The sequence below is a fragment of the Mauremys mutica genome, chromosome 9 (assembly GCF_020497125.1).
Source record: "Mauremys mutica isolate MM-2020 ecotype Southern chromosome 9, ASM2049712v1, whole genome shotgun sequence".
Taxonomy (NCBI): Eukaryota; Metazoa; Chordata; order Testudines; family Geoemydidae; genus Mauremys; species Mauremys mutica.
This window is the reverse complement of record NC_059080.1, coordinates 68128848-68145074: the sequence shown is the minus strand read 5'-3', so window position 1 is coordinate 68145074 and position 16227 is coordinate 68128848. Positions and strand designations below refer to the sequence as shown.

The following is a 16227-nucleotide window of genomic DNA, read 5'->3' as shown; positions in this document are numbered from 1 at the left end:
AAACACTGTTGTAATGCAATGTTTAGTATGGTATTTAAAATATGCCCTGCAGCAAATAGAAGTCTAGCAAAATGAATAGTCAAATAGTATTTATTACTAAAAGAAAAATCTAAGTTTTAAGTGCAACTAAGAATACTGACCACAATTCTAAGGATCCAAGACAAAATGTAAAATGCTGGTCAAAGAAAAGTCTAACACACATGCACACAAACACTCCATTCATTCTGGTTTTTATTTGTTCAGTACAAAGTCTTGTAACTATCCAAAAGGAAATTTAAAAATACAGTTTAGGGATTCCTGACTCTAAATGGAACACCACAATTTTTGGCTTTTAAAAAAAAAATGTGTTACGCCAGCTCAGGGGTCTAATGGCTGCACAATGTGCTGCTAAGTGTGCAATGCAAATTAGAAGTCCCTTCTTCATATCTTCTGAGTCAGTAAGGTCTTGGAACACTCTGAATATTCTGCATTCAGCTTCTGGAGAAAAATGTAATTTAAAGACCAATCCAATAGTCCTAATGACTAACAAACTCTTAGGTATATATTAAGAACCAGTCTTAATAATACAATCAAGGGTTAGATTCATTTCTGAGTGGGAGGAATTAACTATTTCACAAATAGCTTTCATTAAGCCTCTGAAAAATGCTTTCTTTTTAATTTTATCCAAACCTCTTTGTGGAAATAGTTACAAAAATACAGTAGTTAGTTATACTACTTTAGAATTTATAAAAAGGTAGTTACATTTCTGCATATACGCATTAGCCAGTTTTTGGATCTTAAATTATTTAAGATTTCAAACTGAATCCATGAATTAATGACAAAGCACTCTGACTTTTGTTTAAGTAAAATTGATTCCATGCTGAGTGTGGCCATTTTTAAGCTGGGGAAAATTTTCTCATCAAATTTACTTATTTTTCCAGCTACCATGCTAAATTTAACATATTCATATTTGTAATTAAAAAGGATGCTATTAGACTTGAGCGGTTTAACCTTTAAGCTACTTTAATAAAAATGCTTAAGCTGATCTCCCATTTCTAAAAATGACACTGACTCAAACACAAGGGCCGCCACGTTGCACAATCCATTGTCTGCTGGGAAAACAATAATGAACTAGGAGTGCTGAATTTTGTCACATTTATTATTGCATTTGTACTTTATACATTATTCTGCTCTGCCATTTGCTTCAGTTCTGATCACTCAGGATACTAAAAGTACATAACCATGATCCTAGAATGCTCTACAGAACACAAGTAGGTCTAACCTTACCTGCCCTGTTTTCTGCTGAAGGTGACAGACTCAAGACTAACTCTTTTACTTTCTTTGGCATTGTTTTCACAAGCCAAATGTGAGCATTTTTCTGCACCGATCCACTCTTTTGTATTGAGGTATTTTAGCTACCGAGCTCAGTAAGGTTAAATAAGATATTAAAAATGTCTGTACCTTATCTACATAATAGCATCCTCAATTTGTAGGACCAGTATAGCTGCACCAGTGCAAGTAAAATTATTATTAATATTCCCAGTGTAGTGGCACTACCCCATCCAAATTCTTCTGAAACCATCAACTTAGCATCTGAATGCCTCAACACTAGTAAGAGTGTTAAATCACTGGGGTAACACTTTCTTAAGTCTTGTTAGGTTACTTTAGATGTTAGTAGATGGATAAATTAACATGCTTTCTTGCTTACTTATATAACTTATGAGTCTGATTCTGCACTGCTTTGCAAAAGGGTAATGGGCTTATAAAGTATGTGTAAACCCCTAACAAATCAGACTGGTAGCTTTTTACACCTCAACCCTGCAACATACAGTAGGTGGGCAGATTCCTGCTATCTGTAAGAGGAGGTTACTCACCCTGTGCAGTAACTGATGTTCTTTGAGATGAGTGTCCCGGTGGGTGCTCCACTCCAGGTGTTGGTGCGTCCCTGTGCCATCTCTCGGAGATTTTTACAGCAGTATTCGTACCAGTTGTGCTCGCGCAGAGCCTGTCCCCCCACTCTCAGTGTACCTTAATAGAACGCGTGCGTGACCGGTCTCCTCAGTTCCTTCTCTACAATGGAGGCTACCGCAACTCCGAAGTAGAGGGAAGGAGGGTGGGTAGTGGAGCACCCACAGGGACACTCATCTCGAAGAACGTAAGTTACTGCACAGGTGAGTAACCTCCTCTTCAAGAGAGAGATGTCCCTGTGGGTGCTCCACTCCAGGTGACTTAAAAGCAGTGTATCTCAAGGAGGTAGGGACTTCAGATTTGGTAGGAATGCAGTAGATAATACAGATCTGCCTAATCGTGTATCAGAGAGAGGGCCTTGAGCAAGGGCATAATGCTTAACAAATGTGTGTTCAGAACTTTGCATAGAAAAGCCACGGAGGTAGCCACAGATCTAGTGGAGTGACTTCTGATGCCGGCTGGAGGCGTAACTTTCTTTATCTGATAGCACAGTCGGATACACTCAGAAATCCAGTTTGAAAGTCTCTGGGTAGAAATAGGTGTCCCTTTGGAGTGCTTTGCAATGGAGACAAAGTCTAGAAGAGTTTCTAAAGGGCTTGGTTTTAGCCAAATAGAAGGACAAAGCCCTGCGTACATCTAACGTATGCATGGTGGATTCAAGAGAGTTTGCATGTGGTTTAGGAAAGAAGGTTGGTAAGTGTATCGGCTCATTGATGTGGAATGATGAATGCACCTTTGGAAGAAATTTGGGGTGTAGTTTGAGGGTAATCTTGTCCTTAAAAATTAGTGTGTATGGTGGGTCCTCCATGAGAGCTGCTATTTCTCCTGCACATCTGGTGGAGGTGATTACCACTAAAGAATGATGTTTTCATGGAGAGGTGTAAGAGGGAGCAAGCGGCTAGGGGCTCGAATGGTTGTTGACGTAAGTAGGATAATACTAAGTGAAGGTCCCACGGAGGGGTAGGAGATTTAACGTCCAGGTATAGGGACTGGAGCCCTTTGAGAAAACGCTTGGTGATTGGATGAGCAAAAACAGGGGTATGGTCGATCTTGTCATGAAAAGTTGTAATAGCAGCTAAGTGGACTTTGATGGAGCTGAAAGAAAGACCAGATTGCTTAAGGTCTAATAGGTAGTCAAGTATGGGTGGAAGAGGTGCAGAAGTAGGAGGAAGTTGTTTAGTTGAGCACCATTGTGTGAATCGCTTCCACTTTCAGAGATAAGTGATGTGAGTAGATTGTTCTGCTATGTAGGAACACTCTGAACCTGCTCAGAGCATGCTAGTTTGTTCTGGGAGAACCATGTAGGACTCAAGCTTTGAGGTGGAGCATGGACAGGCTGGGGTGAAGAAATCGGCTGTGTTGCTGTGATACAAGGGTCGGAGTGAAGGGTAACGAAATCGGTGGGCGAAGTGACATTCTGGTGAGGAACAGAAACCACAGTTGTCTGGGCCACGACGGGGCAATCAGAATTACCGTGGCATGATCTGTTCGTATCTTTCTCAGAGCTCTGTGAAGAACCGGTATTGGGAGAAAAGCATACATTAAGTGTTGAGCCCATGAGAACGCATCTCCTAGGGAATGTTTGCCCAATCCCATTCTGGAGCAAAATTTGGGACATTTCTTGTTCTTTGTAGTCGCGAAGAGGTTCAGGGTTGGATAGCCCCAAACACGGAATATATTGCGTATGATCATGCCATTTAGCTCCCATTCGTGATCCCACGGGAAACGTCTGCTTAGTTTGTCTGCAGTGGTATTCAGGGCCCCAGGAAGATAGGCAGCTGATATCCAGTTGTTGTTCAAAAGGCACCAATTCCAGAGCTTCATGGCTTCTGTGCAAACTGAGTGAGATCGAGCCCCTCCCTGCCTGTTGACAACACACATGATGTTGTCTGTCATTATCCAAACATGTTGGTTCTGAATAAACGGGAGGAAGTGATGGCAGGCATTGTGTATGGCTCACAGTTCTAGGACGTTTATGTGTAGAGAGGCTTCGGTGGAAGACCATAGACCTTGGGGGGTGTGATGGGACATGTGCGATCCCCATCCTGTGAGGGATGTATCAGTAGTCATTATGAGTGATGGGGAGTCCTGGAGAAAAGGGACTCCTGAGCAGAGGTTGGAGGGAATGGTCCACCATAGGAGGGAGTCTTTGACTCTGAAGGATATGGATAGAGGCTTGTTTAGAGCATGTATGTTTGGTCTGTAAACTGTGGCCAACCAAGCTTGGAAGCACCTCATGTATAGGCCTGCATTTTTACCAAGAAAGTACACAAGGTCATGTGGCCTAATAGTTGCAGGCAGTCTCATGCAGTGACTTGGGGACTGTTGTCAAGTTTTGTAACCAAGAGTTTTATGGTGTTGAAATGGTCGAGCAGGAGAGACGCTATTCCTGTTTGGGAATCGAGGTGCGCTCCTATGAACTCCAGTTGTTGGGTAGGAGATAAGGTGGATTTGTTTTTATTTGCAGGCCAAGGGAAAGGAAGCAAGCGACGGTAAGCTGCGTGGATCGAAGAGCTTTGTTGAACGTTGAGGGCTTGAGGAGACAATCATCGAGGTAAGGAAATATTATAATCCTACTTCTTGAGGTGGGCAGTAACCACAGCTAGGAGTTTGGAGAAAACTCGGGGGGCAGTAGATAGGCCAAAGGGCAACACTCTGTATTGAAAATGTGTCAAACCGAGGGCTGGGTGAATAGTCACATGAAAATAAGCGCCTTATAGGTCAAGGGCTGAAAACCAATCGCCCTGCTCCAGCACTGGGATTATGGTGGTGAGGGTAACCATTTTGAACTTTTGCTTTTTGATAAATTTGTTTAGCTGCCTGCGGTTAAGGATTGGTCAGCATCCCCCGGTTTTCTTTTCTGTTAAGAAGTAATGGGAATATGAAATACAACTTTGAGGGCCTATTGTAATTATGCAAAGTGTGGGCCATTAATGGTGGTTTGGAATCTAGATGGCTCTCATCAACCTGGACAATTGACTGTAGATGGCTCTGTTTTACTTGTGAGTCTTCCTGTATACGTGTGCGCCTGCAAATGGGTAATGAAGTCTTACAGTGACATGTGATCATGTCACCTGAACTGGAATCCATCTTTAACCAGGTGCTTTTCCATTGAGAAGGGGGGGGGGACCCAGAGGGACAAAGGATTCCTGCTTTATGCAAAAGATATATAAGTGGATGGACCAGAGAAAAGGGGGCAGCCATCATGAGAAATCCTCTAGGTACCACCTGAGTTGGAACAAAGGCTGTACCAGAGGAAAGAATTGTGTCCAGTCTGTGAAAGAAACTTATTGAAACATCTCTGAGGATGAGATTCTGTATTCAGCTTTACTACTGTATTAGGCTTAGATGTGCATGTTTTATTTTATTTTACTTGGTAATTCACTTTGTTCTGTCTGTCACTACTTGGAATCACTTAAAGCCTACTTTCTGTATTTAATAAAATCACTTTTTATTTATTAATTAACCCAGAGTATGTATTAATACCGGGGGGTAGGGGGTGAGAACAGCTGTGCATATCTCTTTATCAGTGTTATAGAGGGTGAACAATTTATGAGTTTACTCTGTATAAGCTTTATACAGGGTAAAACGGATTTATTTGGGGTTTGGACCCCATTGGGAGTTGGGCATCTGAGTGTTAAAGACAGGAACACTTCTTGTAAGTTGCTTTCAGTTAAGTCTGCAGCTTCGGGGCATGTGGTTCAGATCCTGAGTCTGTGTTGGAGCGGACTGGCGTGTCTGGCTCAACAAAACAGGGTGCTGGAGTCTCAGGCTGGCAAGGAAAGCAGGGGAAGAAGTAGTCTTGGCACATCAGTTGGCAGTTCCCAAGGGGGTTTCTGTGACCCAACCTGTCACAGGGAGACTGGGCATAGGCAGTGTCCAAAAATAGGGGCAGGTGGTGTAAGCACTCATGTGGGAATATTGTTTTCTATACCCTCGACCAAGCCTTGAAATTTGCTTATTGGTCGTAGGGGGTTGAGACACTGCTGAGGAGTTGCGACGGTGGTGTTGGTATCTGGATCTCTGGTGCTGCTGCTGTTGCTGCTGCTCGTGAGACCTATGGAATTGCTGGGTGTATGTGGGGTAGCGTGGTCGCTGGTAAGGCTAGTATCTATATTGTCGCCTTCTGGTCATAGGGGTTTGAATTTCTAGAGACCGGAGAGTGCCCTGGAGTCCTTCATGGAATGGAGTACATCATTTGTGGTGGAGGTGAATAGTTTGTCACTGTCAAAGGGGAGATCCTCAATGGTATTCTGGACCTCTCGGGGAAAGGAAGAGGACAAGAGCCATGACCCTCAGCGCATCACAACTGCTGTGGCAGTGGACCGTGCCGCAGTATTGGCCACATCAAGGGCAGCTTGAAGAGCAGTGCAGGAGAAGATTTGTCCCTCAGGAACTGCGGCTGTAAATTGTTGTTTCTTTTATTCTGGAATGTGATCAATAAAATCCATGAATTTACTGTAATTTTGTGGTCGTACTTTGCTAGAACGGCTGTATAATTAGAAATGCGAAACTGCAAAGTGGGAGAAGCGTATACCTTACATCCAAGCAGATCTAATCGCTTACTGTCCCTGTCAGAAGGGGTGGAGCAGGGAAACTGGTGTTTGATTACCTGCATCTACTACCAGCGAGTTTGGCACTGGGTGAGTAAAAAGGAATTCCGAGCCCGTGGAAGGAATAAAGTACTTTCGGTCCGGTCTCTTACAGGTAGGCAGGCTTGCAGCCAGGGTTTGCCAAATGGCCTTGGCAGGTTCTAAAAGGGCTGTGTTGATAAGTAATGCAATTCTAGAAGGAGAAGAAGGCTGCAGGATGTCAGTTAGCTCATGCTGCTGTTCAGAAACTTCCTCCAGGTTAATTCGTAGCTCATTGGTAACTCTTTTTTAAACAGGTCTTGAAATTTTGAGAAGTCATCCAAAGACGTCGGAGGAGGAAGAGGATGCAGTGCTTCATCAGGCAGAACAACTAGTTCTACTGGGTTAGAGGCAGGCCGTGTTTGCTCTTGCGGTTGTGACAGGGCTGCCTAGTGTCTGGAGTCAGTGGCAGGGTCGTCAGCTGCTGGTACTTAGGTCTCACGCCTAGCTACATTGGTATAATAAGTGTGGTGCCGAGTATAAGGAGCCCATGGAGCCCAATATTGCCACTGTGGTGGGAAGGGCATGGGTGGTGCCATCCAGGGATTCACGCTCAATGGGGCAGGACCCTCAGAGTAGGACAAGGCAGCTTTTCTATGACCTCTCTTGACTGGGGTCTGTGGACAGGAAATCTGATAAGGTGAAAATTCACCCTGCAGCCCAGGTTCCTCATCACTGGAGGAAAACTGGGCAGATCTTGCCTGAGGGTCCGGAGAGAAGTCGGTGTTAAGTAGGGGTGACTGCAAGATAGGTTACACCAGGAGGTCCCTTGAGTGTGTGACCTGCGGTGCCGCAGTGCCTCTGTGAGGGGAGGGCTGACCGAGAGGAATTTGTTGTGAGGAGGGATTCTTCTGCATGGGTGTCCTGAGTGTTCTGTTACTGCTGGCTAGCTCAAAGGCTGAGGGTGCCAGGAGAGGGAGAGGAGCCTGCGGTGGGTCAGGCAGGCTAGTATGCATCGGCACTGCTTCCATTGCGGTGCCAAATGGTACCTTGTGAGAGGCAGGCAACTGAAAGCCTGAAGCCTTGGCACCGGAGGTTAGCACTACCACCGCAGTCGCAGGCAGGTTTTGCGTGGCGCCGGAGGAGCCCAGCATGAAAAAGGTACTCAGCCAGGGGAGCCGGGGGAGGGAACAAGTACCCAGAGAAGGCTTGTCCCTGCAAATACCCTTTGCTGGTGAGAGACTGATTTTTTTTTTGAAGTTTTCTTTTGTCTCTTTGAAGCAGGAGGGCTGCGGTGTACAGTAGAGTCAGAGCCCAGGTCTGAGGCTGGTCCGAGAGATTTTTTGCAGCAGGAGCAGTTTTAGCCGCAGCTCCCTGTCTTTGCGTGCCCTGATTTCAACTTGCTGCAGTGGGCACATTTTTGGGGGATGTGAGACTCCCCCAAACATTTAATACATTTAGAGTGGCTATCTGAAAGAGGGATGGCATCATTACAGTTAAAGCAGCGCTTAAAACCTGGAGAGCCAGGCATGTCAGAAGCGGCAGCGCTGACAGGAAAAAAAAAAGTTTTTTGTTTTTTGCTTAGAAGAGACAGGAAAAGGGTACCTAACTATTACAGGTAAGCTAAACTAAGAGGGAAAAAAGTTGAACAAGGGAGAGAAGAAATTTTCTAATGAGTCTGCTGAGCTCCATCTCAGGCTAGGGACGATAGAGAAGGAACTGAGGAGACCGGTCACGCACGCGTACTATTAAGGTACAGTCAGAGCTGGGGGGCAGACTCTGCGAGTGCGCAACTGGTACGAGTACTGCTGTAAAAATCTCTGAGCAAAGGCGCAGCGACGCACGAACCCCTGGAGTGGAGAACCCAAAGGGACATCTCTCAAAGAAGAAGCAGCCCTTCTAGTTTCAATGGGGTTGTGTATGGGCTCACCATTCCACCAAGGCATTGTATATTAAAAAGATTAAAGCCTTACTTGGTAATGGTACAGATAACTGCACAAGAGTCACGGAGTGTAAAATCACGCCCTACATTTTGTTTTAGAAAATGTTTGATGTTTCTGTTCTCTTATATTGTGAAAAAAGAAACAAATCTGTAATATGTTAAATACATGCATTACGAAAGGCAAATAAATCAATAAATTGGGCCATATACATCAGCCTTTAGTCTCCAAAAGCACCAGATCACATACACTACAACAGATTTATTCAAAAAGAAAAGGCATATTCCTTACCTTCAATTTTGTTTGCATCAGTTCTTTACTAGTAATGATGGTTGTCACCTCACTTTCATTTAGTCCATGTACTATTGCTGGGCCTCCTAACGTAGCATACAGCGTAACAACTGTGGGGAAAAATAAACTTAATGAATCCTTATTATAAATATTCAAGATATTTCAAAGGTCTTCAAAGAGTAAAAAAAAGGGGCCTCAGATTAACCGACTCTGGCAAGGGAATCAGAACCCATGTTGCGAGCTAAGGTAACGGCCAAGAAGATATGTAGTCTTACGGCAAAGTATGTTATATGCATTTAAAAGAAGTGAATGCAAGTTTTAGTTTGCTTATGAGAGAAATCGAGAACAAATGTTGCTTACATGAGTATTTGTAATTAAACAAGCAATAACTGAATATTCCAAAAATCATACCAGCCTGTGTAACCCTCTCTTGACTTGCTCCTCAATCTTCCTGGCTTTTATCATTCTAAATTCAGGCATCTGTTCTTAATTTGTAAAATTTTACACTGTACTTCATCTTCCTCCACAGAAGAAGACTAAGTTTAAATGATCAATTTCTTGTTCCAAAAAATCATACATTCCATTACTAGACTTTTTGAACTGGTGACTGATCAGAAGCTATTTGTAAGCTGTAATTAATACAAGGTTGAACTTTTCTTAGTTTAAAAATGGGTTCAGAATTTCCCTTCAAACTATTTTGACAAACAGCACTTATAATTTCTGTCAAATACACAGATTTTCTCTGTGTATGGCTAGTATAGGTGAAAAAAAATTGCACCTGTGAGGCTCTGAATGTAGGTTTTGAACCCCATGCACCAGGTAATAAAACTTATGCATACTTGACCAGTTTTATGACACTGACACCAACGCTCATTTTTCAATTTAACTTTAAAGGTGCATATTGATTGTCTATGAGTTACAAAATCCTGATTCTCCTGTATACAATTTTACACAGATGGATAGAAGAATTTTGGGAATTTTTTTGCATTCCTCTGAAGCAACAGGAATTCTCTCCTACCAGAGAGCACTGCCATATTACATACACAAGGAGTCTGATTCTGTATGATAAATTCTACTTATCTAGTCAGGTATACATCAAGTCAGTCAGTCTCTCTCTCTGTATATACACACCTCTACCTCGATATAACGCTGGCTGCAGGAGCCAAAAAAATCTTACCGCCTTATAATGAACTTGCTTTGATCCACCAGAGTACACAGCCCCCTCCCCCCCGGAGCACTGCTTTACCGAGTTATATCCGAATTTGTGTTATATTGGGTCAAGTTATATCGAGGTAGAGGTGTATATATATATATATATATATATATATATATATATATATATATAAAGCTCTATCACATGATGTACTTCTAATGATTCCCATTACTACTATCCATGTACATGATCTATAGCTAAACATCTGAAAACAATTAAATGGAAACAATCCTGATTTACAGTCTTTAAACCCACACTTTGTGTGAGTTTGCCCCAAATCAGTTCCAGCTGTAATGCAGAAATAGGAGTTTGAGTGGGAGGATCAGCACTGGTTACAATTATACAAATAGTATAGTAAATTCATATACTGATATTATTACTATTAAGCAAGACTCTACACTGATTTTTAATTATATGCAACATTCAGTTAAATTATAATATGCATAACTGTAGTCTTCAGAGGTATTAGTAGTTAAAGGTAAAAGTTTCTCATTCGCCAAATGCCAAATTCAAGTATTATTTTATTTAAATTAACTCACTGCAGATTTGTGTCTTTCAAATAGGGCTCACTGAACAGAGTATAAAAATTTGCATAAACATCATTGCTTTTACTTATAAGTTACATAAGTAAATAAATGTTTAATCTTGAAAGTCTAATTCAGTTATCTGCTAATGAAGTGGAAAAATATATATATTTTTATTTCCTGATTTGCATGTTGTAGAATATATAGTATGTGACACTTTATAAAGTAATTATTTGATATGTTTGTTCTTCGAAACCGCAACTACAACTTTCCCCTAAATTTCCTAACCTTCCTCTTTATGAAAAAAATAGGATCAGTTATCTTTTTTATTTTTGCTGTGTTTAGTAGATTACATTAAAATCAACAGATCTGAATGACTACTGCTGATCTTTTCAAACATCGATTCCAATTCTGCAATCAGATCTGCATATGCAGACACTTGTGCTTCCGTGGTAGACCCAATGAAGTCAAAAGGAGTCTCTGGTTTCATCTGTGGAGATCCAACAGCACGATCAGAGAAGAATTGTTTTTTCATATGGTAGGAAGAACGCTAATAAAAGAATGCACGGAACTCCAATCCTGGAGGAGGAAGGAGGGAAGGGAAGATGGGTATTTTTGAATGTGTTTGAGCAAAACAATATACTAATTTTTGTCCTTGTGTAGTGGGGCAACTACTCCACTCTGGCATGGATGGGGTTCAAGCAAGCCAGAGAGGCTGCACAGAGCCTACGCCAACCCTGGAAGGGCTTATTAGAAGCCAATCAAGTAGAGGCTTGAAAGCCAATCAGGGCCAGGCTGGGCCCTATAAGAAAGCTGCAGGGCAGAGAGGAGCACAGTCTCTCTCTGGAGGGCCAAGGGATAAGAACTGGCTCTTAGAGAAGCACCTAAAACAGAGCATTGCTGGGCAGAGTCAGCAGAGGCAGGGAGAGCTCTAGACTGATGACTGCCAGACTGGGCCCTGACACAAAGGGGCAGAGAAGATGCTGGGGCTACAGGGAAGTGGCCCAGGGAAGTGGGCAGTAGAGGAGAGTTGGAGAAGGACAGTAAGTTGCTGTCACTAGAGGGTCCCTAGGTCGGGGGGCCAGAGTAGCTCATGATTAGGAAACCTCAGAAATTACTTCATACTTACAATCTGGGTGGGAAGAGAACAGAAGAGGAGAAAGGGCAGAAAGAACCAGTCAGAGAGAAAAAGGAAAAAAAGCTACAGTATAATTCTAAAAGCAAAGCTAACTTTACTTTTCCAAAATGGAATACCAACTGAGGAGTGAACAGAGTTTAGTGCAGTTCACCTCTTGAACAAGTTGCAAGATCACTAATTCTTTTCACCTTTGGCACAATCATTCACTTATTTACAATGACAAGTTCAAGCAGAGAAGGTTTGCGCCATTATCAGAATCAGATATTTTTAAGTATCAGAGGGGTAGCCGTTGTCAGTCTGGATCCGTAAAAAGCAACAAAGAGTCTTGTGGCACCTTAGACTAACAGATGTATTGGGGCATAAGCTTTTGTGGGTGAATACCCACTTTGTCAGACGCAAGCTTATGCTCCAATACATCTGTTAGTCTATAAGGTGCCACAGGACTCAGATATTTTTAAATTTCACTTGGGCTTTTATCTGGATTTAGTTTGCTGAAAAACCCATTACAATTTAATTATATTATTATATTATTGCACTAGCTTTATTTTACTAAAGTTAGTTCCCAATACCACCAAAGAAAAAGTCTCAGCCTATCAGTGGCTATGTAATTCTTGGAACTACTAACTCACTATGGTATACTAAGAAAAATGCAAAAACAGCCAGTTTCTTTTAATCAAAAAAGTAAATCGTTGACCTTTATTTTTTTCTTGTTAAAAAAGTCTATCATAGTTTAGAACTGTTGCAGGGCAAATGCACATGCACATTGTTTTCTTTAATTTGGTGGGAGAAAAGTACAGAAGAGTGCCTCTAGTTCCCACGAGCTCTCTCCACTTAGTCCAGTGACCCCTGTTATACAAACAACTTAGCAAAAATTAAGTTTCCCCAAGCCAGCTAGCGTACTGAAACTCCACAGTACTTGGAGAGAAAAGTATAATCTCTTGAATAATAATTTATATAATTATTCACCTACAAAGCAAACAAGTGAAAAACAAATTAGTTATGTGAGAGAGCTGACTAGGCTAAGAGGTTTATATAGTTTACAAGATGCTGCACTGACGTCATGGAGAAAAAGAAAAAGTGAGCTATGACAGCTGCTAGCCACTGTCACCAACACTGATCTGCAAAGTCATCACTGCTCAGCAAAGAAAGGTACCTAACACTTTCTGAGGCACTCCTGAGACTGCATTACATATACAATATTAAGTCTGACATTTAACTTCTATTTGTATATTTGCTTTTGGTATTGTCAGAAAACAAAAATAAACTTCCAAGCACTAAATTTCTCAGCTAATGATATAAGGTGAAATCCTCACCCCATTAAGGTCAACGGGAATTTTTTTCATTGATTTCCATGAGGCCAAGATTTCACACATATTAAAATTAGACTCATTCACTCCCTACTATGTGTCAAACAGATTTAAAAAAAAAGTATATTTTTCACTAAGAAGACTTCTGTGAGGGAGTCAAATCCATCCTAAAAGAAAAACCCAGAGACACCCAACCTCAGATTATCAATGTAATAGGAGGCTATTAGGGAAAATGCAGTACATGACCTTATGTTTTTGTGGTATTACTTAACAGTGACTCAGGTCTTTCAGTTGTTCCCAGTGGTTGGATAAGAGGTTTTGTGCATGAATAGATTTTGAAAGAGGGAAAAAGTTCAATGCAACTGCTACATTACCAATTTAAACTAGTTGTGTAAATCACTCTCTCACACACACACAACTTCTTTGAAACTTTAAACAATTTACAGGTCTTGAAATAAAAGATAAGTATAAAAAATCGAATACGTAGGATTTTTCTAATTATCAAATCATCTTAATTTTGTGCAATTCATTAAATATATAAAATACACCAAAATATAGGAGTAAATCCATAAAAACAATGTATTCATCACCAGACTGTCAGTGAGTATAAAGCTTGTGTTCATTAGCATATTTTGTTCATACTGTATCATAAAAGATATTACATTTTACATTCCAAGTGCATGGCACAGTACTGAAAGAATAAGTCTCCCTTTCCATATCTGCAAATTGGGAAAATACTAATGCTTGTATGTATAATTTAGCAGCGGCACAATAAGTGAATCATTTCCCATATTGCTAAAGTTAGTTAAAATATAATTCATTCTGTTTTAAGTGACTACGTGAACAATGCATGATAATATCATCTGCCAACAAAAAAGTCAGCCAAGTTCACACAAGATCACATACTGCTTAGACACTAAATAATATGTCAGACAGTGAGCTGAAGCACGTCTCAATGAGAGAATTTAAAACATTAAGCCAAATAAAATAATTCCACACACCACTCTACACTAGGGATCAGCAACCTTTGGCATGTGGCATGCCAGGGTAAGCACCCTGCCCGGCCGGGCTGGTTTGTTTACCTGCCATGTCCGCGGGTTCGGCCATTCGCGGCTCCCACTGACCGCAGATCGCCGCTCCAGGCCAATGGGGGCTGCGGGAAGCGGCGGCCAGCACATCCCTCAGCCCGTGCTGCTTCCCGCAGCCCCCATTGGCCTGGAGTGGCGAACCGCGGCCAGTGGGAGCCACGATCAGCTGAATCTGCGGATGCAGCAAGTAAACAAACCGGCCCGGCCCACCAGGGTGCTTATCCTGGTGGGCCACATGCCAAAAGGTTGCCGATCCCTGCGCTACACCATCCACACTGGGACATTTCACTACGTTACAATTTTTTTAAGACTTTTTAAAATTTGTAAATCTATTTCATTTGCAAGGATAAAATAAATGAACTGTGCATGTGTATCTTATTCCGTTGGTTGTTCATTCAGAAAATAATGGATTCAACAGAAGTGGAGGGAGGATGGATCTGCATAGGTAACATAATCAGAGGTCTCCAGTTAGAGGTGAGTAACCCTACTCATTGGAGAATTGCCAGTGCAGATCCCTATCCTTGGAGGATTATCTAACAATAGGCATATTTATTGTTATCTAACAATAGGGATATTTAAAGATTACAGGATTGCTTCCCTAGACAGTGTAGACTCAAACCTTAAAGGCAAAAGAATACTGCATAAAAATATCAGATAAGTCAATTGAGTTGCCCAATTTTAGCTAATATTGTTATAATTTGTATTATAATAGTGCCTAGAGATCTTAACTGAGATCAGGGCCCCATTGTGTTAGGCACTGTACAAATATTTAGGGATGAAGGGACTGTGTCTCAAAGAGATTACAATCCAAACATTAAAGACTGGGGATGGGATGGCACAAAGAGGGGTAAGCAACTTATCCAGGGTCACAAAGCAGTTCAATGGTCGCACCAACAAATCATGTTTCCCAAGTTACAGTCCAATGCAGTGACCTATCCACTGGACCATGCTGTTTCTCCTCCTGTACACCCAGGATGAAAATTCTCTACCATTTCAAAAGAATTGGGCTTGGCTGAGGCCTTTTGACTCTCCACTAATAGCTGCTGCATCTCCAATAAACAACTGCTTTCTATTTCTACGGAGGTAACATGTTCCAATCTTCTGGATGCAAGATTTGACCCCATTTCCAAGACCAAGATATTGGAAAGGTTAAGATGATATGGAGCGTTCTGTTTTCATAAGACAACAAGTCTGTGAACTATATTTGCTATTTCATCTGTGGAGCTGTGAAAAAGTCACATGGATTCTTTCTTGCTTTTATCTTCCTGATAACACGGAGGAGTAGAAGCATAAGAGGGATGACACAGGAAATTCTGACACAAGAATCTAGAGAATTGAAGAGAGTGTTGTGTCTAGTGGAAAAATAAATCTATTTGGGGGGTTTCCCCTGTTTCTGAAATACGGACTTGATTATAGCATCTTTCAGAGACCCCAGTCTCTGATGAGCATAGTACTTGTGACTCAGGTGATCTGCTAGGATGCTTTCTTTGCCTAGCAGATGGAGAGATGTGTATGGCCCTGCACTGCCCTTTATTCCAATAAATTGAGTCTGGCCTCTTCCTGCTAAATGAACAGTTGGACTCAGGTGAGCCACCAGCCAAATCTGGATGTATCTGTTACATGTATAGCTCAGGTAGGAAGAGAAAATGGTGCTCCCTGACAAGAGCTGTCCAGAAAAGTCCATCATGGCAGGGAATCTACAATACCTTGCTGTGTGTTCAGTAGAGCCTGAATTTCATCCTGCTGGGGCCAGCAAAACATACTTAACCACCAACACAGATTTCACAATGAAAAAAGTGCGTTCTTGAGCTCTTACAACGTCTAATCTCTTCTGGATGAGGTCTCCCGAATGAAAGATTCTGAGTCCAGAATTACACCTTCACTCAAGAGGCTCACCTTGTAACAACTGTTGCAGTGAAACAGGCAACAGAACAGGAAGACCAACATTATGGAGGAATATTGTGAAAAGGCAAAAAGGAGACGTAGGTGCTCAGTTTATAATAGTGTCTTAGAAAGTCTCCTCCTGCATGTCAAATAAAACGGTGTACTTACAATTGCCCTTACAAAATGCATGCATCCTAACAAATGTTACCACACTCCTTCAAACGAAGCTAACCACTATTAGCAGGACACCATAAGTAACTAACAAACAGACATCCTTAAAGAATTTAGAAAACAAAAATTTAAATACAGTGCCATAAAGCCTAC

General features: G+C 41.7%; 1 protein-coding gene across 5 annotated transcripts in view; it reads right to left on the bottom strand.

Moving 5' to 3' along the window:
* Positions 1–16227, bottom strand: part of ACSL3 (acyl-CoA synthetase long chain family member 3) — a 105626-nt gene that overhangs the window by 37362 nt on the left and 52037 nt on the right. For all 5 annotated transcript variants that reach the window (XM_045030528.1, XM_045030529.1, XM_045030530.1 and 2 more), the window contains exon 5: positions 8750–8859. In XM_045030528.1, coding sequence (XP_044886463.1) covers positions 8750–8859 — 110 coding nt within the window. The remainder of the gene's footprint in view (positions 1–8749; positions 8860–16227) is intronic.